Raw genomic sequence first — 27,676 nt, forward strand, 5'->3', positions numbered from 1 at the left:
GGTGTTAGTAATAACCAGTCCATGTCCTGAGCAGAAATCCAACAGGTATTTGCCATTATTATTAGCTTTGCTCTTTTCTCCAAATTTTCCCAAAATATTTTTGTATGTCTAACAATCATTTCCTACTTTGCTATTCAGATCCCCAACTTTTCCTTTTTCATTGTGTCAGTTGCTTTTTCTAGAGCATCAAAAAATTCCTCCACTTCTACCTTAGTAGAACCTTCTGTGGGACCATAGGCACAAATAAGTCTCATTGTCCAGTTCCCCATTCTCATATTTGCCCACATCACTCTACTTGAGACTGCCTGCCATTCAAGAAGATTAGCCTCGTATTTTGTGTTGAATACTATGGCTACTCCTTCTCCTTGATTGCCTGAATATAACGTTTTGTATTTATTGCTCAGAAAGATCTCTTTTTTGTTTCAGTCATCCCTATTATGTCGATCTGGTACTTATCTAATTCCTCAGCTAGCTCCATTTCTTTGCCATTCAGGCTTCTTATGCCGATCTTTAACTCTGGTGATGTTGAGTTAGATTGTGTTTTCAGATTTTTTCCAGTAGCTGACTTTTCGCTGTTCACCCTGGTTCCCTGGCGAAAACAACGGGGGCCTTGTTTAACCGGGCGACGCCCCAGCCGGCATGAAATTTTGTCATGTTGTACCATCATTTTTTTATTTTGGTTTAACCAATAAGAATACAATTTGGTCGGCTAAATCCCAAATTGCCAGCCCATCCTCGTTCGTTCAGTATCAAAGTAGATACCCAACAGGGTGCACCACGAGAATGTGAGGATTGGACATTAGGTCAGAAGCCCTGGTCTGTTCTCCGCATTCCTTTGAAGGCTATGTGGAGGTCTCCTCTCAGTTATACAGCTTTGATCCTTGTTTAATTTTTTTCTTTTCATCCGTATCCCTTGACAACAGCTATGAAACTCAGCCAAAAATTCTGTATGTATTAAGCATTATTCCATAATTATTTCTATCATTATATGGTCCGCTATTTTAGTCTACTTCACATCCCTATTTTAATATACCGAATAGTTTTCTGGATCCTAAAACACACTCAAAAATTTAAAGTTTCTAGGTCAAAAGCACGTGTTCACTATTTCTCCATGTTATCTTTAATTTACTTTAATTAAATTAAATTAGCCATAATTATCTGAGTTGATAAAGTTATATATTAATGGAGGAAAAAAAATCTTTTCATAAAACTGCTGCCTTGAAGCTTAAACCACTAGAATTTTACTGTCTATAATGAAAGTATTGACCAGTATAGTTTTCAACCCTTTAGTAGTTGCCACTTTCTCTAGGTTCTGTAATATCTGATATGCCTCTCAAGGGTATCCCAGAATTGATTATGATAAAACATTGCTATAAACTGAACAAAAGAGTAGCAATGAATGACTGGAGAACTAATATATGATAAGTGAGTTTAGACAACTGGTATAGCTAGTTAAATGAAGTCTAGATAATAAGTAACAAACAAATGTTATGACTTTATATACACAAATTCTTTCAAATACAGTCAATTGCCTATATCTGAAACTTGTTCTAAAAAGATTCCTGGAAGTGTATAAACATTTATTTATCAGAGAAAATACTCTTTCATTGTATTTTTACTTCAGCCATTTTAAAAATAGATCATTTCATTGTGATTGAAATACTTTTTGTTTTTGTTATTGTTTTGAACAATATGGAATCCAATAAAATTTAATGTTTGGTTAATAAAAGAAAAATTTATCTCTTTAGACATTTAAGGCATTACTTCATCAAACGAATTATGTATTTATGATAATCTAAAAGATTTAAAATAATTTTACCTCTTCTTCTAACTGTGCTAATGAAGGACTAGGACCACAGAGAATGCATAAGTCTACTCCTTGAACTAAATGAAGTATGACAAACCTGTTACACATCTTAGGACAACTACTAGGAAGATAGATAGGAATATCTTTGGCAGTTGCTTTTGGAGAAGAATTTACAAATGAAGACAACAGTGATTTCTCCTGGCCAGTCAAAGACCACCATTTTTTTGTGGCCACCAATACCTTTCCTTTTACAAAAAGGCATCCATATGCACTGTCTGCAGCATCTGTGAATGCCTCTAAATAAATCTGAAGTGATTGACTCTCTTTAGATAACATACAATCCACTGCTCCAATTAAATCTCCCACAGTGGATAAATCTTGATCCAGCTGAAGTAATAAATGATCAATAAATGATATTACTTATTAATGAAATTTACTTATAAATTTCATTAATAATATCTCTCTTCAAGCGATCAACATTTTGAACATTACACAGACTGTCTAATCCAACAAAAAGTACCATGGCTGCAAAGATATTGTCCAGCAAATAATTCAGATGGCAGTTATTTGCATTATCATCAGCTATGACTAGTATTAATGCAATACTGTCGTGATAGATACGCCATATATGAGCTTCTCTGAAGCAGTAAATGTAGCCAATAAGTCCGAACCATGCAGTCGTGAAAACACATGAAGGCCATTTAATGTACCAACAGTGGCATAGGGCAGTGCTTTTAGGTCGCCAATATTACGTGTAAACAACGGCACACCTCCATCGGCTGTCAATGCCAAGAGGTGAGCTGCCATTTTAACTTTTTTCATATATTTTTATGATTATAAAAACTAACACTATATGAAAAAATTATTATATTATTACACACACATTCTGATAGTGCTTTATCCTCAACTGCTACATGCTACTATATGATTTCATGTTTAAAAAGGATTCTATTGCAATATATATTTTTCTGTTCTTTTGTATTCAAATTTCTATTATTGTTCTCACTGATGATATTTTATGACATAAAAAATTTCATTAATAAGTAATATTTATTTTACTGCAGTATTTGTGTTTCCTTTAAATGCGCAGTTGATTCTCGTTATAGAAAACTCATAGGGACAACCACAGAAATAGTGTCAGTTTTTAATGTGACATACTAAAATTTAACAGAATCATATACACACAAGAAATTAGTAATAATACTTTAATAATGTAAACAACCTGAATTTAACAGATTGATGGTGCACCATTGTTTCACCAATTCAAAAAGGTGAAACAACCACAACAATGGATTGTTTTATTCCCTTCCAATGAAATGAAATAAGGATGTCATGTCTCTCTTTGGTAAGGAATAATAATCCAAAGAAATTTTGAATTGCTTGTGCACTGATTATGATCAGTTGGATTCAGATGAAAATATCTGTATTGTTAAATTATTGCTAATTTCTTGTGCTACGTGTTTCTATTAAACAACAGCAGATATAGTTTGTTATAGTGAATTTCTCTGAGCAAAACCTATTGGGATTTTTTGTTAGGAGATTTTGGTAGTGAGTTACAGTGATAAAGTTGGTATGGATGGTGGTGCTTGCTATAATGCGTCAACTGCATTAAGGTTTAACTTATGGATGTTGAAGTTGGATTAGAAATAAAAATAAAAAACTTTAATCAAAGATCAGTGACCACAGATGCAAGAGGTCTGAGGAAAATTAGAGGAAAAATGAACAGATAGCATCAGATAGCAAAATCACATTAAAATGGTGATAAAAATATCACCATTCAAGACAAGATATTAGGATAACAAAAAAGCTAGGGGAAAAGACCAATATCTAAGTGGACAGACACAGCTTTTAGTACCTTAGATAGCCAACATGAAATATGATAATACTAGATACCAACAAATAGCAAATTAATTTGGATGCAAAGACACACATAGTTTATGTGTGGCCTTTAAATTGTGTGGCACATATCAATAAATGATGTTTCTTATTTTGAGAACCCTGTCACAAATCCTCAAATGAAGTATTGTTTTTATATGAATAAACAAAAAGGGGGACTGATCCAAACCATGAAAACTGTTTTACAGAGTAAGAATATAATATAACACTTGCAAATATAAAAATATTTCTGTTGTCTTCCCATGAGATCAAGGGAAAGTGCATTTATTTTTAATTTATCTTAGCTGATGGATAACACAAAAGTGCATTAAATGCTTTAAAACAAATATCAGCCAATCACAATACAAATGAAATGCTTACATCTAACCAGTTATGTCTTACATCTTCACTACTTAAGATTACATGGCCATCAAGACTAACTCCTGTTTGTTGTCCAAATACAATTGTACGTCCTAAAATAAAAATATAAAAAAAAAGTTGTTTTTTTTTTGAAAAGAGAATATTCATTGGTTGAAAAAATAACATAACAAATGTTTAAATGTGAATACTTTGAAGGAACATAAGAAAAAAATTTATTAGTTACTATATTACATTATGACAATAACAGCACAAATTTGTTTGAAATAAATGGATATTCTAATAGCATCATCAACAGCTTTCTTCAGTCCACTGCTGGACAAATACCTCTCCATGCTTCTTCCATTTGTACATCTTTCCACCATAACATCTTGTTATTTCATAATCCCAATCTTACTGCTGGTCTACCTGGTTTTTAGTGTCCATTTTGTTGTTCTCTTAGTCCATCAATTGTCAGACATTCTCATCGCATGTCCTGCCCAATGCCATTTATTGCCTTTTAATATTGATGCAACATCCATTACCTTTGTTTGCTTCCTTATCCAAATATTATTCTTTTTTTATTTAATTCTGTTATTCCTAAAATGCCCCTTTCCATGTTGTATTGCTTTGTTTTCATTTCCTCTCACTATTTTTTTGTCAGGCTGCAGATCTTGCTACAACAGGTCATTGCTGTGAGTACACATTGGTTGTAAATCTTAGAAATGTCTTGCATATGCAAGTTAAACAGCCAATACTGAAATGCATGCACTAAAGCATGTTAACAATGGAATGTGATCAATTCCACCTGAAACATACATATCTCATACCATCATTTTGTACTAACAGTTAAGTAGTAGATAATCCAAATCCCTGCTCTTATAGACTAGGCATGGAACTTTATCAAGCCACGGTTTGCTTCCAATAATGTAATCTGTTGACATCCACACCTGCAATGGTTCTCACATCCACATTACATATGCTAATCATATACACCAACCATGAATATTTCATACATCATATATACACCCTCTGTCCAAAGAGAAACCGAACTTCTCGAAAATAGAAGAAACTAGTGGTGCCACCTGTCGTATCTTTTTGTTGTTGAAAGTGGCAACCTTCATTAGTGTTGTGTCAACTGATTATGACATTTGTTTCATTAGAAGCCGAGTTATAGTGCCGAGAGTGGCAGCGTGTTTTAATGAACGATCAGAAAATGAGTTTCAAAGAGAGCTGCAATTGACTTTTATGTTAAACTTGGTAAAAGTTTTACTAAAATGCATCAAATGCTTCAAAAAGCATATGGTGATGAATACTTATCCTGTTCTCAAGTTTATGAGTGGTTTAAGCGATTTCAAAGTGGTTGCGAGATGCTTGAGGACGACGAAAAGCCGGGCTGTCCAAAAACTGGACTTAGTGAAGTTAACATCCAAAAAGTGCATGATTTCATCAATGAAAACCCGAAATTGTCCATGAGATTGATTGAAGATGAATTGGGGATTCCAAAATCAACTGTGCACAACATTTTGACCGAGAGTTTGGGCCTTTGTAAATTGAATTTGTAATTTGTTCCCCACAAGTTGATTGACAACAAAAAATGTATCGGATTGAACACTACAAGGACCTCATTAAAACCCTTGTAACGACTCAAGCTTCCTTGAAACGATTGTTACTGGTTACGAAACATGGTATTTTGAGTATGAGCCCAAAACAAAGCGGCAGTGCTGAGTGGAGACTACCAGAAGAGGGGCATCCGAAAAAAAGTCGCTTGGAGAAGTCAAAAGTAAAACAATGCTGATTTGTTTCTACGATTCCGAGGGCATTATCCACAAAGAATTCGTTCTGCCTGGCCAAATGGTCAATGGCAAGTTTTATCTCGAAGTTTTGAAGCGATTGATAGCGAGAATTCGTCGCATACGGCATTAATATTGCGATGCAGGCAGTTGGTCACTTTTGCACGATAATGCACCATCTCATTGTTCGAACATTGTGACAGTTTTTGAGCAAAAACCAAGTTTGTGTGTTGGATGACTCGCTGTATTCACCTGATTTAGCACCCTGCAGCTTTTCTCTTTCCCGACTTCATTTGCCGATGAAAGGAAAGCGATACAACACCACTGTAAACGTTCAAGCGGAAGTAACCACGACACTCAACAGTATCCCAAAAACTGATATAAAAAATCATTTAACGAATTAATTGACCATGTCAAATGCTGTATCAAAGCTGAGGGAGAGTATATTTATTGATTGAAATAAATGATTTGAATAATTATAATTGGCCTGTGTTTTATTTTCTATCAAAAGTTCGGTTTCTTTTTGGACAGAGGGTGTAGAACCTCCCCACCTCCACCAAAAATTAGTAAATACTTTATTGAAGCAGAAGCATTTGTGGTGTGGTGTCCAATAATGTATATTCATCTGACAGATGAATATACATTATTGGACACCTGAAGTGACTTGAAAAAGTTACCTGCTTAGTCTATAAGAGCAAGGTTTTATATATATATATATATATATATATATATATATATATATATATATATATAGGTCCAGTGGTTAGATACTAACCACTGGACCAACCAAAGCACCAATGTACAATACATTTATGACTTTCATAGGTGGAATTTCCATAAAAAAAGTAAAATAATAATAATCCATAACCATATAGTTCAGTTTTATTAACATAACTATCACTTTTAGTCTGGTAAAATTAGGAAACAAGCATATCTCAAATTAATCAAGTTTTGAAAATTACAGTCAAAACATTTATTATGAAGGAAAGAACTCACAAATATGTATCAAAAAAATCCAGTACATCTTTCTAGGTGCAATACAATTATCCCAATATTGAAGCATATGAAGACATTTTTAACAAATGCTGAAAATGTCTTCATTATTATAATAAACTACCAAAAAGTCCAGCCAAATTCCTACAGATATAATGTTATTCTTAAAGAGCAAACTATTAATGCGGTCCCTGAATTTGTATTTTCATTTAGTATTAATTTTCTATGAAAACTTCAAAAACAAAGAAAAATGTTCCCTTTCTCTGACTCAAGTACATCATAAACTTTGGAGCTTTATCCATCAACATGACGATATTGAGTTATCAACAGTGCAATAAATTTCAGGTATTTTTCATGTAAATCAACATATATGCACAATGCTACTGGTTTGCATTTTATATTAAATTCAGTCAAACCACACACATAAATCAGTAATGTTCTAATCTAATCCTGTGGCCTCCTCTTTAAGAGGGTTGCAGCTGATGAACAGTCTGCTTCCATGCCTCTCTATCTCTTGCTTCTGTAAGATTCTTGCCTACCCAATCTTTGATGTTGTCTTTTCATTGCAGTCTGGGTCTTCCTCTTCCCTCCACCATCCCCTGCAATACTATTCTGGGAAGCTCTCCAGAAGAACCCCTCATCAAATGTCCTGCAAATGCTATTTTTCTTCTCGAGATACTAGCCATAACAGTCTCTTTACATTTTGAATCTCTTAAGAACCTCTTCATTGTTCACTCTTTCAGTCCAGCTGATACAATCCATTTTTCCTCAAGCACCACATTTCAAATGCATTCAGTCGGTCAATCATCTCCTTATTGATCTTCCAGGACTCACATCCATATGTCCCCATGCTCCAGATCATTGTCTTGAGGATTCTTACTTTCAACTGTTTGTTCAGATTTCTAATTTCCTATAGATGTTATAATTTTAAATTGTTATATTGCATGAAATTGACATTTTTTGGTATTGCTTCTTACAAATCCAGGTTATCAAAATTTTTCCATCAGATCACAAGTGTTTAACATGCTCATCATTTCTTTTATATATAAAACCCTTCAAAGCAGCTCTTATAATTAAATGATATTATCATCATCTTCCTTATCTACCTAAGGTGGACTGAGGCTAACATGAATGCTTTTCTGGTCTATCTGCAGCCCAGTTATTCAGATTTCTGTAGGAATTCAGTTATAATGCTCTTGAATATTTCATACAAGTTTTTCGGTACTTTCTGTACACATGTTCATACCATTGTAACCCTTTTTTTGTTGATTCTTGATATTACTGAAATATTTTAAGTCAACTATTAAATTCAATTAAAATAAATTAATGAATATTCAATTTAATTCAACTGAATTTCCAGTTCAGTATTCAATAGGTATGGTATTCAACAACAACAACTTACTTGAAGAACAGGCAATATCAACTGGTGTAATGTGGCTAATTTCAAAACAAATTTTTTGAGGCATTAGAAAAGGCAGCTGACAAAGAAAAGGAACACTTAGTCTTTGTAGATCTAAACAGCAGGACAGAATATGAATATCAGACATACAAAACTGTTCTGAGAAATCAGGAGGAAAAAGCAAAGTTAATAATAATAGTAAGCACCTGCTGGATTTCTGTTCAAGACATGGAGACATTATTTATACACTATTTGATCAAAAGTATCTGGACACTCTTCTGTAATTCATAAACTGACGTCTAGATGTCAAACTGATGTCAAGATGTCAGGGTGCTTAAGGGTCAAAGCTGTATAACTGAGAGGAGACCTCCACATAGCCTTTAAAGGAATGCAGAGAACCGACCAGGGCTTCTAACCTAATGTCCAATCCTCACCTTCTCGTGGTGCACCCTGTTGGGTATCTACTTTGATACTGAACGAACGAGGATGGGCTGGCAATTTGGGATTTAGCCGACCAAATTGTATTCTTATTGGTTAAACCAAAATAAAAAATGATGATACAACATGACAAAATTTCATGCCAGCTGGGGCGTCGCCCGGTTAAACAAGGCCCCCGTTGTTTTCGCCAGGGAACCAGGGTGAACAGCGAAAAGTCAGCTACTGGAAAAAATCTGAAAACAAACCCCAACTCAACATCACCAGAGTTAAAGATCGGTACTATCAACGTAAGAAGCCTGAATGGCAAAGAAATGGAGCTAGCTGAGGAATTAGATAAGTACCAGATCGACATAATAGGGGTGACTGAAACAAAAAAGACCAAAACTGGTAAGATCTTTCTGAGCAATAAATACAAAATGTTATATTCAGGCAATGACAATCAAGGAAAAGAAGGAGTAGCCATAGTATTCAACACAAAATACGAGGCTAATCTTCTTGAATGGCAGTCAGTCTCAAGTAGAGTAATGTGGGCAAATATGAGAATGGGGAACTGGACAATGAGAATTATTTGTGTCTATGGTCCCACAGAAGGTTCTACTAAGGTAGAAGTGGAGGAATTTTTTGTGGCTTTAGAAAAAGCAACTGACACAATGAAAAAGGAAAAGTTGGTCCTTGTTGGGGATCTAAATAGCAGAGTAGGAAATGATTGTGAGACATACAAAAACATTTTGGGAAAATTTGGAGAAAAGAGCAAAACTAATAATAATGGCAAATATCTGTTGGATTTCTGCTCAGGACATGGACTGGTTATTACTAACACCATGTTCCAACATAAGAATGTGCACAAATTCACATGGAGAGAAGAGGCTAGGAATAAGAAAAGTCTCATTGACTATGTTATTGTTGATAGTGATGTTTTCTCCCTGGTACAGGACACCAGAGTGTACAGAGGATTTGAAATTGGAAGTGATCACTATTTAGTCTTGAGCAGGATAAAATTGAATTTCATATTGAAAAGAATAACATGTAAGAAAGTTTTAAAGCGAATAAAAGTTGAGCAGCTCTCAGATGTGAACTGTAGACTAAAATACAGAAAGATTATTGAAAATAAAATAAAAGAGTTTGAGAACAGGAATCAAACCTTGGAGATTCAGTGGCAAACTCTGAAGAAAACATTGATTGATTCTGCCAGAGAGGCACGTGGTGAGGTTGTGTGCAAGGATAAAAAAATCAGAACTCCCTGGTGGACACAGGAAGTTAAAGAGGCAGTGAAGGAAAAGAAGAAAGCATATCAAAAGTTCCTGTCAAATAAGTCAGTTTGTGCTCTTAGGGAATACAGAGACAAATGCAAGAATGCTAAACACTGTGTAAAACTAGCTAAACAAAAGTCATGGGAGGACTTTGGCAAAAATATAGAAAATAAATATCAAGAAGGTGGCAAAATATTCTGGAGGTTGTTGAAGAAGCTTAGGAATGGAGGAAAGAGTGCTGTAAAAGGAGTTAGAGATGATAAAGGTGACATGAAAACAGGAGAAAAAGATATCCTTGAAGTATGGAGTAATTACTTTGAAAAACTGCTAAATGAAACAAGCAGTGATGACAGCATAGTGATAAAAAACACTGACCAGGCATGCAGTCAGGAATACATATCCATACCTGAAGTAGAAAAAGCCATCAATAGCTTGAAATGTCGAAAGGCAGCAGGAGTAGATGATATTCGACCAGAAATGCTGAAGTATGGTGGTATAAAAGTCTTACAGTGGCTGCACTGCATAGTTCAGAAAGCCTGGACAGAGGGACAAATTCCCGATGATTGGAGTAGAGCTCTCATAGTACCCATATATAAAAAGGGAAATAAAACTGAATATGAGAATTACAGAGGTATTTCCCTACTGAGTGTTCCTGGCAAGATCTATGCAAGTATACTTGAGAAATGGTTGAGAAGAATTGTGGAAGAAAAGCTTGGTGAAGAACAAGCTGGATTCAGGCCAAATAGAGGCTGTCAGGATCAGATCTTCACTTTACGACAAATAGTCGAGAATGCATGGGAATACAACAAAGATCTGTATTTAAGTTTTGTCGATTTGGAAAAGGCATATGACAAGGTGCCAAGAGAGAAGCTATTCAATACGCTGCAGTTATATGGTGTCAATGGGGCATTATATCAAGCAATACTTAGTCTTTATTTGAGTTGTAAGTCAGCAGTTAGAATTGAAGGAAGTACAGGAAGATGGTTTAATGTTAAATCTGGTGTGAGACAAGGATGTACATTATCCCCTCTGTTATTCATTATCTATATGGATCACATTATGAAGTAATGTGGTATTAAACCTGATATCAAAATTGGAGATGTTAATGTCAGCTCTTTGCTTTATGCGGATGATGTTATACTTCTAAATAAATCCGCTACAAGTCTGCAAGATTCTCTGACTAAATTGAATAGCTGTTGTAATAGATATGGTATGAAGGTCAGCAATAAAAAGACAAAGACAATGAAAATAGGCAGAATCATTGAAAATGTCAACTGTGTTGTGAATGGAGAACCTGTGGAACAAGTAAAACATTTCAGCTACTTAGGCACGATTTTTACTGAAGATGGTAAATTAAATATAGAAATAGACAACAGAATCAGCAAAGCTGGTATCGTGGGAAGTCAATTGAATAAATTCATATGGAATAAGAAAGAAATTAGTCGGAACACTAAATTAGCTGTATACAAGACAGTGTTCAAACCAGTTTTAACTTATGGATCTGAGAGCTGGGTCAGAAGTAAAACACTTGACCAAAGACTAGAGACCGCAGATATGAGAGTCCTGAGAAAGATTAGAGGCGTGAACAGATGGCATCAATGGCAATGTCATATTAAAAATGAGGATATTAGGAAAGAACTTGACATTGTCAGCATCCAGGAATGCGTTAGCAGAGCTAATCTCAGGTGGTATGGTCACTTAAATAGAATGGGAGAGGAAAGATTAGCAAAACAAGTGTTCTCTGCCAGGTTGGCAGGAAAACGACCCAGAGGAAGACCAAGATATATGTGGATTGATACAGTACAAAGTGCCTTAGACGATAGAAATATAAGATCTGTTAATGTTGGAGTCTTGACAAGTAACAGACTGATTTGGAGGAAAATTGTAGATAGGAAGTTAGTAATGATGTCATTTTTTTTCATGTAGTACTGTCATATCCTGTACACCCCTTGAGGGTACATGGCAGGAATTGATGATGGTGATGACGTCTAGATGTCACCACGACCTCATCATCATCAAATTCCTGCCATGTACCCCAACAAGGACCAACTTTTCCTTTTTCATTGTGTCAGTTGCTTTTTCTAAAGCCTCAAAAAATTCCTCCACTTCTACCTTAGTAGAACCTTCTGTGGGACCATAGGCACAAATAAGTCTCATTGTCCAGTTCCCCATTCTCATATTTGCCCACATTACTCTACTTGAGACTGACTGCCATTCAAGAAGATTAGCCTCGTATTTTGTGTTGAATACTATGGCTACTCCTTCTTTTCCTTGATTGTTATTGCCTGAATATAACATTTTGTATTTATTGCTCAGAAAGATCTCACCAGTTTTGGTCTTTTTTGTTTCAGTCACCCCTATTATGTCGATCTGGTACTTATCTAATTCCTCAGCTAGCTCCATTTCTTTGCCATTCAGGCTTCTTACGTTGATAGTACCGATCTTTAACTCTGGTGATGTTGAGTTGGGGTTTGTTTTCAGATTTGTGTTGTTCAGTGATAAGAAGTACAAGCAGAATGGGTAAGTAGGAATCTCAGTGACTTTGAATGTGAACTAGTTATTGGTTGCCACATCAGTAAGAAATCTGTCAGAGACATTTCAACCTTCCTCAAGTTGCCCAAGTCAACAGTTGGTGACATGATTGTGGAGTGGAAACGTGAAGACACAACTACAAAAAAAACCACGGTCGGATAGGCCATGTTTAATGATAGACAGGGATCGTCAAGTGAAACAATCACCCAGGTGTTCCGCAGTGCTACTAACTGTCCAGCCAGCACCATGACTGTATGTCAAGAGTTAAGAGGGAATGCTGTTCCATGGTTGAGCAGCTGCCCATAAAGCAAACATTTCACCTGTGAACACTAAGCACTGCCTGCAGTGGTGTAAAGAGTGGACAACTGGAAACGTGAGATTTGGGGTGATGAATCATGCTTTACCATGTGGCAGTCCAATTGGAGAGTCTGGGTGTGGTGAATGCCTGGAGAATGATTCTCACAAGCATGTGTAGTGCCAACAGTGAAATTTGGAGGAGGTAGCATTACAGTGTAGGAGTGTTTTTCGTGGAATGGACTTGGCCTCCCTCTCATAAACCACACAGAAATCTAAATGCGGAAGGGTATGAGGAACATTTTGACCCGTTGCGTACTGTCTACAGTAGAAGATCAATTCGGTGATGACTATTCTCTGTATCAGCATGACAATGCTACCAGCCATAAAGCAAGGTCCGTGAGGGAATGGTTTGTGGACAATAACATTCCAGAAATGGACTGACCAGTCCAGAGCCCTGACCTGAATTCCATAGAACACCTTTGGGATGAATTAGAATGCCGACTTCAGTCCACACCCGACATCCCAAACTGCTCCGGCTACAGGAAGAATGGACTGCCATTCCTCAGAGACATTCCAACACCTGGTAGAAACTCTTCCCGGCAGAACTTGATACTGTTAGCATTCAAGAATTAAGCAGAGCTAATTTCAAGTGGCATGGTCACTTAAACAAAATAGAAGAAAGAGTAAAAGGTTAAGAAAACAGGTGAATAATGCCTGGATGCTGGAAAAACCCAAAAGAGACCAAGATGTACATGGATTGATGAAATCAGAAGTGCCTTAGAACACCAAAATATAAGATTTGACAATTTTGTGAGACAGAATAATTTGAGAGGATATTGTCCATAGGAAGTCAGAAATAATTTAAAATTCTTATATAGTACTATTATAATATTCTTTATACCCCTTCTATGTATATCTTTGATAATGGTATTTTTTTTCCTTCTGATTTCTTATGTTTCCATCTTTCTTTCAATATGTTAGGCTGAATGGTCTATTAATACCTTATTAACTGTCTTAATATCAATTTGAATTATTTTCCAAAACTCTGCCAACAGAAATGTTTCAGTGAATCTAAACATTGAATTACATGGACATCTTGTATCTATTCTAAATCTTAAAAGATTTATTAAATTCCATCTGCACCAAGTGGAGATATTGCAGTATATAATTACAGCATTCTGTTCCTAAGATAAATAGCCTAAGAGAAACAAAAATTAGAATAATTTGCACAATTTTTGGGGAGCAATTTAATTTTTTGTCTTAATTACAAAAGGTGAGTAAAATCCATCCAGCAATAGCCCTGGGCATAACTAGTGAACAGACAGATGGATAAAATACTAATGCATTTTGCAAAAGAAACTTAAAAATGGAAATTATCTCATAATAGATAGCAAGTGAATGATTATAATATGTTAGGTAGATTTCCTACTAACATGGAAACTACAAAAGACGAAACTGATTTGCTGCTCTGAAATATTTTAACATTATGGATTTTCTACATAACAGAAATAAGCTTATTATATCACTGATTATAATACAGCAAATAAAATTGCTTTTGAAGCAGTTTATATTCTTGTAAGATTAAGAATCTTCCCACAAGAATAAAACACTCATTCTTCATAAGGAAAGAATCTTATTGTGTGAAGTAATCTATGAGACTCTTCTTTATTTATGGAATTCACCCAGCCTGGTTGGCATATCTGCTCTCTAGCCAAAAGACTGCAGGTTTGAATCCTGCCATGGGGATGAATGTTTGTGATTGTTTGTAAAAATACTATTGGTGGTGGGCAGTAGATGGCATTGGTGTAGATGATGTAATTCGCTATAGTTGGTTAACTGAATGATGGAGACAGAGTTGCAGAGTAAGTGTCCTCCCTCAAGTCTTTGGACTCCTTGGAAGTGTCATAATAATAATATTTATACAGAAAACAAATGCAACAAACAGTAAAAAATATTATTTATTAATCATAAACATTTTGTTTCATGTATCATAAAACATCATTAGTCAAGTTGATGAACAATAATGGAAATTTGAATACAAAACATCATCTCAAGAATTTCCATTTGACATTAGACTTATTCAAATTAATAATCTTTTAATATTTCATGTGGAAAGAAACTTTACAAAGAAGTTGAAGGAACTGTGATGGGTTCAGTGCTATCACTTTCTGGCTAATTTTTATATTGAAATGCCCTGAAGAAAGAATCATGATTCTTAACTCCAAACTTCTAACATATTTTGCTACATAAAATATCTACATATTTACATAATAAAATGTACTTATTTTGCCTAAGCTAAGTACTTTGCCTTGCCTTATACTGCTTGTGACGGTGCTGATTTCCTTTCTTCTGCACAATGTTTTTCTTTACTTGGAGATCTTGCTTACTCATCCATCTAACTCCTACTCAATTTATTTTCCTTACTTCTGGTATATAAACCGATCTTGCTTCTTTTAAATACCCCTTGACTATCTCCCATGCACTGCTGACATCCTTCCCTTGCAGATTCTTATGTCATAACACTGCTTCAAACCACCTCCAAAGCTTGTCATAATCACCTACCCTGTAGTTCCACATAGACTCCTTATCTGAAAATTCTCATATTTCATAACCTCCAGTCAAAATTGCATAATCTCTCCCCACAATCACAGACAATTTGGCCAACTTGGTTATGGACTAATTTTCCAGTCCTTAAGATTTAAGATCTATAGGATCAGAAGGTCAAAAGATATATTCCATTTCCTTCCTACCATGGGATCTCTTTCCTATTTCCAATCTCTGTCTCTGCAGTCAAAGTCCCCCGTTTTGGCCAATATATATATATATATATTAGGGTTACCAAGTAATTTTATAAGCTTGGTTATTTACTCCTAATCCCAAGTATGCAAACAATTAAGTTTGCACCTGAAACATAGTTCAAGTCTAAAGATGGTACAACACCAGGGCAACTCATTGTAAAGGTGGTTAAAGCTCTGATCACTATTCTTAGTATTTTCCCATAATGTAAAGCACATCTCACTAAAAGATGTATACTGCAATACATTATGGGTGGGGTTACTACCCAGACCGGTTTCAACCTTTTTTGAGGTCTCCTCAGTGAGTAGCTAGACCCTAAATACCAAGGTTTTAGTAATACAGAGCCTTATCAACTTGACCTATAGAAGTTGCTGCAAGGTGTTTTTATTTTTAATAAGAATCTCTGGAGGAGATATAGATGTAATTAATTACATCTATATCTCCTCCAGAGATTCTTATTAAAAATAAAAACACCTTGCATCCCCAAGTTAAAAAATTAATTTTATATATATATATATACACACAGACACACGCATGAGAGTGGTCTGAAAAGTTCTCGGCCTCGGCCATAGATGGCAACACTATCGGCAAGATTTTGTTTTTTCTAAGTTGGTACATCTGTCATAAGCATCCATGTGAAATTGCAAGTCATTCTATTATTCTATCAGATAGTTTGTTTTATACAGCTGTCTGAAGCAAAAGTGTTGTCTGTATCACTTGAAATGGATAAAATTGAGTATCGTGTGGTTATAAATTTCTTTGTAAAAGAAGGTTTAACGCCAAAAGAAATTCATTTGAAGTTCCTAAAAGTTTATGGGCACTCATCTCCTTCATTTTCGACAATTAAGAAATGGGCTGACGAGTTTAAAAGTGGCTGTACCAGCCTTGAAGATGATCCATGTGAAGGATGTCCAAAAACTGTAACAATATCAGAAAGCATTCATCAAGTGCACGATATGGTACTGGATGACCGGCGAGTCAAAGTGTGTGACATTGCTGAGACTATAGGCATTTCAAAAGAATGTGTAGGATATATTTTGCATGAAGAATTGCAAATGAAAAAGCTTTGTGCAAGATGGGTGTTGCACTTGCTCACAGCAGATCAAAAATGCACTCGCATGAAAATATCTGAACAGTGCTTCGAGCGTTTTAACAAGAATAAAACTGATTTTGTGCATCGATTTATCACTATGCATGAGACTTGGATTCACCATTAGACACCAGAATCCAAACAGCAGTCAAAACAGTGGACAGAAGCCGATTGTTCAGCGCCAAAGAAGACAAAGTCGGTTCCATCAGCAAGAAACGTCATGGCATTTTGGGATGCTAAAGACATTATGCTTATTAATTATCTTGAAAAGGATAAAACAATAACCAGGGAATATTATTTTGATCTTTTAACCTCACTACATGAAAAAATTCATGAGAAAAAACCCGGTTTGCAGAAGGAAAAAAAATCATCTTTCATCAGGACAATGTACCTGCCTACAAAGGTGTTTTGGCAATGGGAAAATTAAGGGATCTGCACTATGAATTGTTGGAACATCCACCCTATTCCCCAGATTTGGCTCCCTCTGACTTCTATCTCTTCCCAAAACTAAAACTCTTCCTCGCTGGTCAGCATTTTTCTTTGAATCAAGAGGTGATTGCAGCTGTAGAGGGGTATTTTGCATATCTTACTGAGAATCACTACAGGGACAGGATGAAGGTGCTGGAGCATCACTGGTATAAATGTATTAGTCCTAAGGGAGATTATGTTGAAAAATAAATATAATTTTGAAATTATAAATTAGTTTTTTCATTGTTAGGCTGAGAACTTTTCAGACCACCCTCGTATATATATATATATATATATATATATATATATATATATATATATATATGTGTGTGTGTGTGTGTGTGTGTGTGTGTGTGCGCGCGCGTACATATATATTTTTTTTGCTGTTCTATTGGCCTCTATATCAGATGAGATTGCTTCAAATGAACTGCCTGTTGCCTGATCTTTGTGATCTCATACTCTCTTTAGCTGCAATTCAACTGCTATCATCATCAGTAATCCTTCCCCATCCTGTTTTCTCTATTCTCCATGAAAATATTATATCCCACACATTCTATCCCTGTAACTACATAATCTGCTGTCAGCCAAGTCTCATGATAGTTCTCACTAATTTTTATCCTAACTTTTGTTCCATTTATGTTCAACTGCATTATTTTTATTTCATAATTATGGTTTTATGATTGCAATGTTTCTGCATTTTGTTTCAGAATTTTCTAGTTAATGTTGACATATTTGTTCATAGTACATTCTAATTTAAGGTTTCATTTTTTTATATCATTGGGTTTGAGTTTTGTTTTTAGTTTCACATTCCATTCCTATGAATTTTTCAAAGGAAATGGAATGTGAAACCAATTGCATGCCAGCATTATGGCATTCCAGAAATATTCAAGAATGCCATAATGTTCAAGTGCATTGTGTTCAAATACATTTTAATAATTAGAAGTAGATTCCAAAATTTACACATTTACAAAATATGTAAATTTAATTTTGTAAATGTTACAAAATTTACACATAGAGTTGACTCTCACTATAGAAGTTTACTAGAGTGAATTTTCTTTTCTATATAGTGAATTTTCATTGTGTCTACACAGTTTCAGCTGGGACTTTTCAGTAATTTGTTATACTGAATGAATTTGTTATAACAGTGCTTGCTATAGAGAGAGTCAACTTTACCTCCCTCTTTTCAAAGTAATTAATTATTTACCTTGTAATACTTTCATATCTAATGAATGTTGTAGTGAGAGACCACGAAAACTCAGCAAGCATCCTCGAAAATGGCTTATTCCCCAACCACAATCCCATATAATATCTTTTAGGTTCAATGTTTCTATCAGCTCTTTACACAGCCTCTCAGTTTCTTCTCGTATAGGCTGACAAGCTCGTCGTTTATCTTGGGCTTCCCTAATATTTGCAATTAGCCAATTTCTGTTAAGGTAAAGAAGCAATTTTAAAAAATTCTGAAAATATTTGTTTTAAGTATTTAACAAAAGTATTTATTATTTAACTACTATGTTGGCATTTCAAAAGCAATAAAAAATATGCAAGCACACAAAAGAGAAAGACAAATATCTATATATTACAATCTTAAATAGACATTATCTACAACAGAGCAAACTAAATTAAATGTGAAACTGACAATCTCACAACAGTAATCCTACAGAGATTTGGCTGTGAGGCAGCAATATTTAAATTAGGAAAATTTGGCAGAAAGATGACAGAAACACATCCTCTCAGATATTTAAATTTGCATTTGTACAGTGAAGAGTTTCCCACTAGATATCTTGGGTTCATTCAATGGCACAGTCTGCAATAGCAAAGTGGGAGGGAGTATCAGTCACACATTCAACTTTGACTTATTGTGCTTACAGAAAGCACCAATTAGGACTTTAGGATATTCAGTCTATTATTTGTTCAGCTTTCTCATTTGTGGGCCTAGATCCACAGTTTATCTCTATCACTGAAGATAACCAAGCAAAAGAATTATATAATAAACGTAATTATTATTATAGTGTCTTGTTTCATCCATTAAGCTGTAACATAAATAAATAATAATGTAATTAAAATAATAAAACTACAGTGTTCTCTGCATAACGCAACAAATCCTGCTCTGTCTATTTTCAAATCTTTTTCAGTCTACTATATCTTAACTGTAAAGATAAAGCATATGGGACATCATGTAGCATCCTACTTCACTGCACTAATGCATCTTATAATGCTTTAGTGCAATGATAAAGAAAACTTAGTATAGGAAGACCTCATTTTATGTTTCCTCTATTTACGAAGATTCAAATTAACAAACATTTCAAATTCAACTTTTGTTTTTCATTCTATGGCATTGGGGGCAGAGACTACGAAACAGTTTCTTTACATTTTGATTCCAACATGAATGACATAAGGACTGCTAAAAAGTGACAATTTTACTAACATTAGTATTTAAATAATAATTTTAAAATGCCATCTAAACAAAGTGAATTTGACATCTTCCTCAGCTAATAAAAAGGAGAAAAATCATTTACCATGGAGATAAAAATGGAAGTGATTTGACATATCAAATCAGGTGGGAGTTATTCTTATGTGTGTAAGTTAACTCCTACAGTTTCAACAAGAGTAACCAATGCTCATGTGGTAAACCATTCACATGCAGCAATTGTTAATGCAAAAGTGTCAGCATCATATTCAAGGAGTGAAATAATGGAAAATATTATTAGTGCTGCGGATTGACAATATGAATCAAACAACATTCTTGTTACTCAAGCAGTAATCAGAGACAAGGTAAAGTCCTTTTTTAATGAAAAAAATGAAGAAGAAAAGTCATTTGTGGAGTCATTCATACTGAAGGAACCAATCTCATTTTATTGCATTGTAATTTTACCTCAAGCTAGTACAAATGATTCCCTTTATGAACAGTGGATTTCGTAGAGGCTTTCCTGTAATCAAGGACTGCAATTTTTGAGACTAAGATGTCAAGGAATTATATTTTTGGTTTCCTCCATTATCCAAGTGTAAGCAAACAATGTTTGCATGTGAAGTAACTTCACTACTGGGCCAATTGTATATTGAAGCTAATGGCTTCGCATCAATTGCCTTAATATCCCATAATGCAAAGTACATATCCTTATGGACATGTATAATGCTATGCATTATGGGAAGGACCAATACCCAGACCAGTTTCAACCTTCATTGAAGTATCGTCAGTGTGAGCCAGAGGCAATACCAAGGTTGAAGTAATGCAGAAGTCATATTTCCATATACAAGTAGTCAAAAGGTGTCACAACTTATTACTATACTACTCTGGATTAGAAATAGGTGTCGAAAGTTTTTTCACTTGGTTATGCTATAAATTAAAGATGCCAAGAAATTATATTCTTGGATTCATTCATTGTACATGTCCATAAGAATATGTGCCTTGCATTATGGGATACTAAGGCAATTTATGAAGTCATTAGCCTCTATATATGAGTAGCCCAGTCATGATATACACATGCAAATATGGTTTGCTTACACTTGGATAACAGATGAAACCAAGAATATAATTTCTTGGCATCATTAATTTATAGTATAACTAAGTGAAAAAAACTTTCAAAAAAGAGACAAACTAAGCTATGGGGATGATGTAGTATGCTTTTAAAATGCATGTGTTCTTTCTAGTTTGCAGATGATAAACCATATACTCCAGCCTCCATATGAGACTGGCTATTTGGAGTGAAAGAAACTGAGAAATCCAGAATATTCAGCAGGAAGAAATGCAGCTAGTTACCTAAAAAACACACACAGACACACTTTATTTTTGAAACCCGAGTATTACAAAAACAGGACAAAAGTATTTTTGTGACTTTTATTCAATTTTGACTGGAGCAGATATTGCATAAGCTGAATATTGGAAATTTTGTTTTCTTAATTTATTAGTGCTGATATTTTGGAGTGTGAGAGAAAGAGAGAGAGATATATAAAGAAAGACAGTGAATGCTCTTATGTTATTAATTAGTCACATGTGTAAGATAAAGTTGACTAGTGTGTTAAACTGGCCGAGAACCAAATGGATATTATAAATGCTTTATACATAAGAGTTATACTAATCAACCATGAAGATAATTATTATAATTTAATTTATTGCACAATTAACTTATCTTAATGAAATATGTACATGTCATTTTTGTTCATCATCAATGTTATTAAAACATTTCTTTTAAATTGTGAGTCTTTCCTTAAACTAAAAGCTCAGCTGTATGTAATGTTTGTAATGTAATGTAATATTAGCCACACTATCCGGATGCAAAAAGATAAGTCAAAAGAAATGATTGTCTTGGTTGGTACCAATGACGTGAGAAGTATTCTATAAGAGAGGATGTAAAGGAGTTGTTAGAAGAGGTAAAATTGAAGAGTGAGAAGGTGAAGATTGTAAGTCTCGTACCATGCTATGATAGAGGCAAACTGAGGAGGATGGCACTGATAGCCAATGAGGCTATACTACATAGATTGTGCAGAAGGAATGATATAGAATTGTGGATCTGTGGTCTCTGTTTGACGGAAAGAAGGATTTGTAAAATGCAGATGGACTGCATCTGAATGGTTTTGGTGTCTGGAGAGAGCTTTGTTTGCTGAGCATGCTGACATACAAATTCAAGGAATCTTAAGCATTTAGGGTGGAAGCAAGTGAGTTTGTGTGAAGGCACCCATGAATTGAGTGAGAATGACCAAGTGAGGAATCTAGTCTCTCAAGCAAAAACATTGAATCGGGTAGTCAATTCAGAAAATAAAGGTGGGTGGAGGAGTAAAGGGATGTTTGCGTTTCTGTATTCTAATGCCAGAAGGTATCAGAAACAAGAGGGAGGAGTTTAGTGCAACCTCGCCAAAAGTTATAAGCATTAGTCAGACGTGGCTAACAGCAGATGAAGTAGTCACAGGGATTGAATGTGAAGGGTTTAGTATTTTCAGGGAAGGTCAAGAAGATAGAAGTGGGTTGGGAGGAATACTGCTGATGATAGCAAATGAATTGCAACCAAAAAGAAGGGAGACAGGCGAGAAGGTGACTGTTCATTTGAAGCAATCTGGTGTGAGATTAAGACCAGTGAGACAAAATATACAGTTTGTTGTTGCTATAGGCGAGGGAGTTCCACAGATGATCTGGAAGACATGAATCACCAAATTAGTACAATGAGTACCAGCTGAGTAATTATTATGAGGGACTTCAACTATGGAGATATAAACCGGAAGGAAGAAAGATCACATGGCAGGAAGGAAATAGAATTTATACACCTACTAAGAGATAATTACTTAAGGCAGAATGTGATGGAGGGGACTAGGGGTGGGAGAGTATTGGACCTGGTCACAGGATCAGAAGAGCTATCCATAACCAAGTTGAAAACATTGCTTGCAATTGGTGAACGTGACCATGCAGTCTTGACTTGAGAAATTGTAAAACATGAGGAATATTCTATCAAGAAGGGATATTGGTGAAACTACAAGGCAGGTGATTATGACATGCTTAGTTGGAAGCTTAAATCTGTACCATGGCATAAAACACTGCAGTAACCTACTGAAGGATGTTAGTAGTGCATGGGATATAGTTAAGGGTCATCTGGAGGAAGCAGTATTAAATTGTGCATTTTTGAAAATTATGGAGACAACTACCGTGTTTGAATAAAAACTTTAGTTTAATATAACTAAAATCTACAATTCGACGTTTCGACCTTTATGTCAAGGTCATCTTCTGGAGCGTACAAATATACACAAGAAACAAGCTATACTACAATCAGACTGGTTCGTTAAAGACACTGACCAACCGCTACCACAATTGTTGGCCTGACATCTGGTGAAAAAAAAAAAAAAAAAAAAAAAATTAAAAATTAAAAATAAAAAATTATACATCGACGCTAGAGTCCTATTATTTGTGTTGTCTACTATATACATATTAACATCATTCCAGCCAGTTGGAATGGAATGGTTTCTAATTCTAGCAGATTGGCTAGAGTCCTGACTTATGTTGAATCTTTCATATTAGGTTGGCTGAATGTATGCCATCCAGATCCTTGGAATTTTCATACCATCTTTGTTATTGATATTTGGGTGGTTTATCAGGATTTCGCAGGATTCTTAAATTTTCTTTCGTACCAAGTTTTTGTGCGGTGTAAGGAGCAGGTGCTTTTCCAGTTGATTTGGTGTAAGGTGTTAAGTGCGTGGTCTGAGAGGCCTGCTTCACCATAATGGTTATATTTGATGTGTCTAATGTGTTCTTTCTTGCATATAGGGATTGTGTCCTGTTTCACCAATGTACGGTAAGTTACAGGTGCAGCGGATGCAATAGACTCCAGGATGTGCTAATGGGAGGAGAGGATCCTCAGAGGAGCTGAATATGGTTTTAAGTTTAGTGGGTGGTTTAAAGGTGGCATTGAAGTTATAATGTTGTAGGATTCTGTTGATTTTTTCTGATAGCCCTTTAATGTATGGGTTGGCTATGGTTTTAATGTAATAATCTAGATTCGTTTTTGTTGTGGTTTTATAGAGTATTTTATTGACAGTATTTTTGTTATAGCCATTATTTATGAATGTGTCACTAATGATTTTTAGTTCTTGTTTTAGGGCTTGCTGGTTAGAGCAAATAGTTGTGGCTCTGTTTTTAAGGGTGTTAATGACTCCGTATTTTTGTGCTGGGTGGTGGTATGAATTCGCATGTATGTATTGGCCCGTGTGTGTCGGTTTTCGGTAGACCATGAAGGATAGACTGCCTGAAGGAAGACGTGTAACTAGTGTGTCTAGGAACGGGAGCGAATTTTGGTTTTCGATTTCGATGGTAAATTGTATGCATTCGTGTTGTTTGTTTAGGTGGCTGAGGAATGTGTTTAGCGTTTGTCGCCCGTGCGGCCAGATCGCGAACACGTCAGCGATGTATCTGAGCCAGACTGTCGGTCGTAACGTGGCGGAATCAAGAGCCCTTTGCTCAAAAGGTTTCCATGTAGAAGTTAGCGATTGGGGGGGATAATGGTGAGCCCATGGCTGTACCTTCCTTTTGTAGGTAGAATTTGTTTTGCCACACGAAGTAACTGGACTTTAGTATGTGGGCAAACAAATATTCAGCTCCTCTACGGATCCTCTCCTCCCATTAGCACATCCTGGAGTCTATTGCATCCGCTGCACCTGTACCTTACCGTACATTGGTGAAACAGGACGAACAATCCCTATATGCAAGAAAGAACACATTAGACACATCAAATATAACCATTATGGTGAAGCAGGCCTCTCAGACCACGCACTTAACACCTTACACCAAATCAACTGGAAAAGCACCTGCTCCTTACACCGCACAAAAACTTGGTACGAAAGAAAATTTAAGGAATCCTGCGAAATCCTGATAAACCACCCAAATATCAATAACAAAGATGGTATGAAAATTCCAAGGATTTGGATGGCACACATTCAGCCAACCTAATATGAAAGATTCAACATAAGTCAGGACTCTAGCCAATCTTCTAGTATTAGAAACCATTCCACTCCAACTGGCTGGAATGATGTTAATATGTATATAGTAGACAACACAAATAATAGGACTCTAGCGTTGATGTATAATTTTTTATTTTTAATTTGTAATTTTTTTTTTTTTTTTCACCAGAGGTCAGGCCAACAATTGTGGTAGCGGTTGGTCAGTGTCTTTAACGAACCAGTCTGATTGTAGTATAGCTTGTTTCTTGTGTATATTTGTACGCTCCAGAAGATGACCTTGACATAAAGGTCGAAACGTCGAATTGTAGATTTTAGTTATATTAAACTAAAGTTTTTATTCAAACACGGTAGTTGTTTGAATAAAAACTTATTCAAATGACAAAAACTTATGAAAATGACAACTCCATAATTTTCAAAAATGCATTCGGATCACCGTGCAAGCCTAAAAGAAAGGAGTATTAAATTGTATACCTAGGGTAAAGAGAGTTTAATCAGGTAGGAGTTAGATAATGAGTAATATCATTAAACACAAGCTGCAGAAGAAGAAAATGCTGTGGAAGATATATAAAGAGAAAGGTAACCAGCAAACTCATGAAAAACGCTAGCACATAAGATTACAAGGCTCAGGAAAGAAAGATGACCAGCATGGCAAGGAAGGCAAAATCAGATTATGAGAAGAATTTAGCCAAACAGAACAAAGGAAATCCCAAAGTTTCTTTTATCATGTGGCAAGTAAGAGAAAGAATGACTATGGAAGATTAACCTTAATGAGTGATGGTCAAAAGGAGACAGAAGAGGATAAAATAGTTGAGTTACTGAGTGATCACTTTGCAAGCATATATCTTCCCAGTGAGATTGCTGCTTTTACCTATGTAACAGACACTAATGCAGGAACAGAGGTGAATGAATTGGAGGTTCTTAGGATATTGCAGAATCTCAATGTAAATACAGCTGTGGGATTAGATGGGATATCAGATAGGGTTTTGTGAGAATGTGCAAGAGAACTGGCAATGCCTTTGACTAAGCGGTTTAATTTAAGTCTCAGCTCTGGTAAAGTTCCAAGGGAGTGGGAAAAGAGCAAATTATTCCTTTGCATATGGGAGGTTCTAAGATTACAGTAGCAAATTATAGAGCAATCAGCATCTCGGGTGTGGTGGTAAAAATACTAGAAAAATTGGTAAAAAAGAGAATTCAAGAATGGGTGTCTGTATGAGGGTCAACATGGTAAGAGTTAGTAATTTACTAACTTTTTTACGCATTTTGCAACCATTTGCCTGGGGAAGGAGTGTCCTAGGTTTGATTCCTGTCGACAATGTGAGGAGCTCAAGGATCTTTCTCAGCCATAGCCAAGTTAGCTTAGGGGATGCAGTTAACGTGTGAACTGGCTGCATTAATATGCCAGTAACCCCTCATCAGGAGGGGGCTCAACCTGTCCTAGGACGGACAAGTAGGATAGGAACTTTTTATAATACAGTAATAGCTGAGTTGGATAAAGGAAATGGCTACATCATGATTCTGCTGGATTCTCCAACTAAGCATCTGACAGAATACCACATGGAACACCGTTACACAAATTAGAACAAATGGCACTGGTTAAGTGGATAAAAGGGTGGCTGCTGGACAGATATCAAAAAGTGGTATATGGAGGGGCAGTATTGAGGCAAAAATAGGTGATTAGTGGAATGCCACAAGGTTCAGTACTGGGACCATTGCTATTTAAGTTGTACGTACATAAATGATATAGGAAATAACCTGAAAGGAAATATTCAGTTGTTTGCTGATGATGAGAAATTAAGTAGAGTAATAGTTAATCAAGGCAATGTGGAGAGCTTGCAGGATGATTTAAATAGGCTGTCAGTATAGGCATAAGTTAATAGATGTCAGTTTAATGTTGAGAAATGTAAAGTTATGCATTTTGGGATAAATAGATTACAAGCTGTATATCATTTATTTTGATGGCACTGTACTCCAGGAAATAGTTGAAGCTAGAGATTTAAGAGTGGTGGGTAGACAGAAAGTTAAAGTTTAGAGTACATATTGCTAAGGTAGCACATAAGATTACTTGGCTAGTGAAGAACACATTAACAAGCAGAGATAAGGAAGTTGTTATTCCTCTTTATAAAGCCTTGACATACCCACATTTGGATTACTGTGCTCAAGTCTGGTCCCCTGGGTTTCTTAAGGATAAGGAAGCGGTGGAGAGGATTCAGAAGCGAGTGACGAAAATGGTGAGTGGCCTGTGAAATGTTCTCTATGAGGATAGACTGAAGGGGTGTGTGTGGATTGCAAAAGCTGGTTGATAGGAGGGGGATGTGATAGCAACATTTAAGTTGCTTAAAGGGTTTTATAGGATATGTGTAGGAGAAAGGTTTCAGCACTTGGCTAAAGGGACCAGAACAAGGGGTCATCCCTGGAAGTTGAATAAAGGTGTAGTTAGTAGGGGTGTGAGGACTAGAATTTTTGCTTGGAGAGTTGTGAATGAGTTGTCAGAGTCAGTTGTGAGTGCTTTGTCTGTTAATGGATTCAAGGAGAGGTATGACAGATTGTGCAGATAGATTGGCTCTTCCACTATGAGTCTTCAGACTCCATGGAGATGCCTGTATAATAATAATAATAATGTTTGCTATATGTTCTCTTGTCCACACGGTTAGCCTAGTGGCTTTACGATTCGCAACCGTATGCCTGGGGAAGCAGTATCCTAGGTTCGATTCCCGTCAGTGACGTGAGGAGCTTAAGGATCTTCCTCGGCCATAGCCAAGTTAGCCGGTCTTAAGCATGGACAGCAGGGCTTTTTCCACCAGTTTATCTGTGGTTTTTCTTCCCATAAGCAGACAAACCGACCCCGTGAACATACAGGATACAGTCATAGGATATAGTATGGCAAGGAAGGCAAAGAGAAAACACCTTGCTCATAGTCATTTCCTTAGTATGGTAGCATATAGCTACCCCCACCAGCTGCATGGCTGAGGGAATAGAATATATATGTTCTCTTATATATCATCCTAGAAATGTATTTCCCCTGCCTCACACACTTATATTGTTTTTTGTTAAGTAGTTAGAAAAATAAATAGAGTACAGCAGAGAGGAAGATAAAAATAATAAATAAATAAAAAATAACAGGAAAAGTGAGGAGAGTAGCTAGTA

General features: G+C 35.7%; 1 protein-coding gene and 1 pseudogene across 1 annotated transcript in view; both read right to left on the minus strand.

Annotated features, from left to right (window-relative positions):
• LOC150096531 (T-cell activation inhibitor, mitochondrial-like) overlaps window positions 1–27,676 on the minus strand; it is a 106,403-nt gene that overhangs the window by 32,557 nt on the left and 46,170 nt on the right. Inside the window, exons 5-6 of the mRNA XM_090408552.1 lie at window positions 18,300–18,520; window positions 4,064–4,155 (exon numbers count right to left, since the gene is read on the minus strand). Of these exons, the coding sequence (XP_090264678.1) occupies window positions 4,064–4,155; window positions 18,300–18,520 (313 nt within the window). The remainder of the gene's footprint in view (window positions 1–4,063; window positions 4,156–18,299; window positions 18,521–27,676) is intronic.
• On the minus strand, window positions 1,805–2,614 carry LOC150096532 (protein fuzzy homolog; annotated as a pseudogene).

The sequence above is a fragment of the Typopeltis vanoorti genome, chromosome 18, assembly GCF_054136105.1.
Source record: "Typopeltis vanoorti isolate ZY-2024b chromosome 18, IOZ_Tvanoo_1.0, whole genome shotgun sequence".
Lineage (NCBI taxonomy): Eukaryota > Metazoa > Arthropoda > Arachnida > Uropygi > Thelyphonidae > Typopeltis > Typopeltis vanoorti.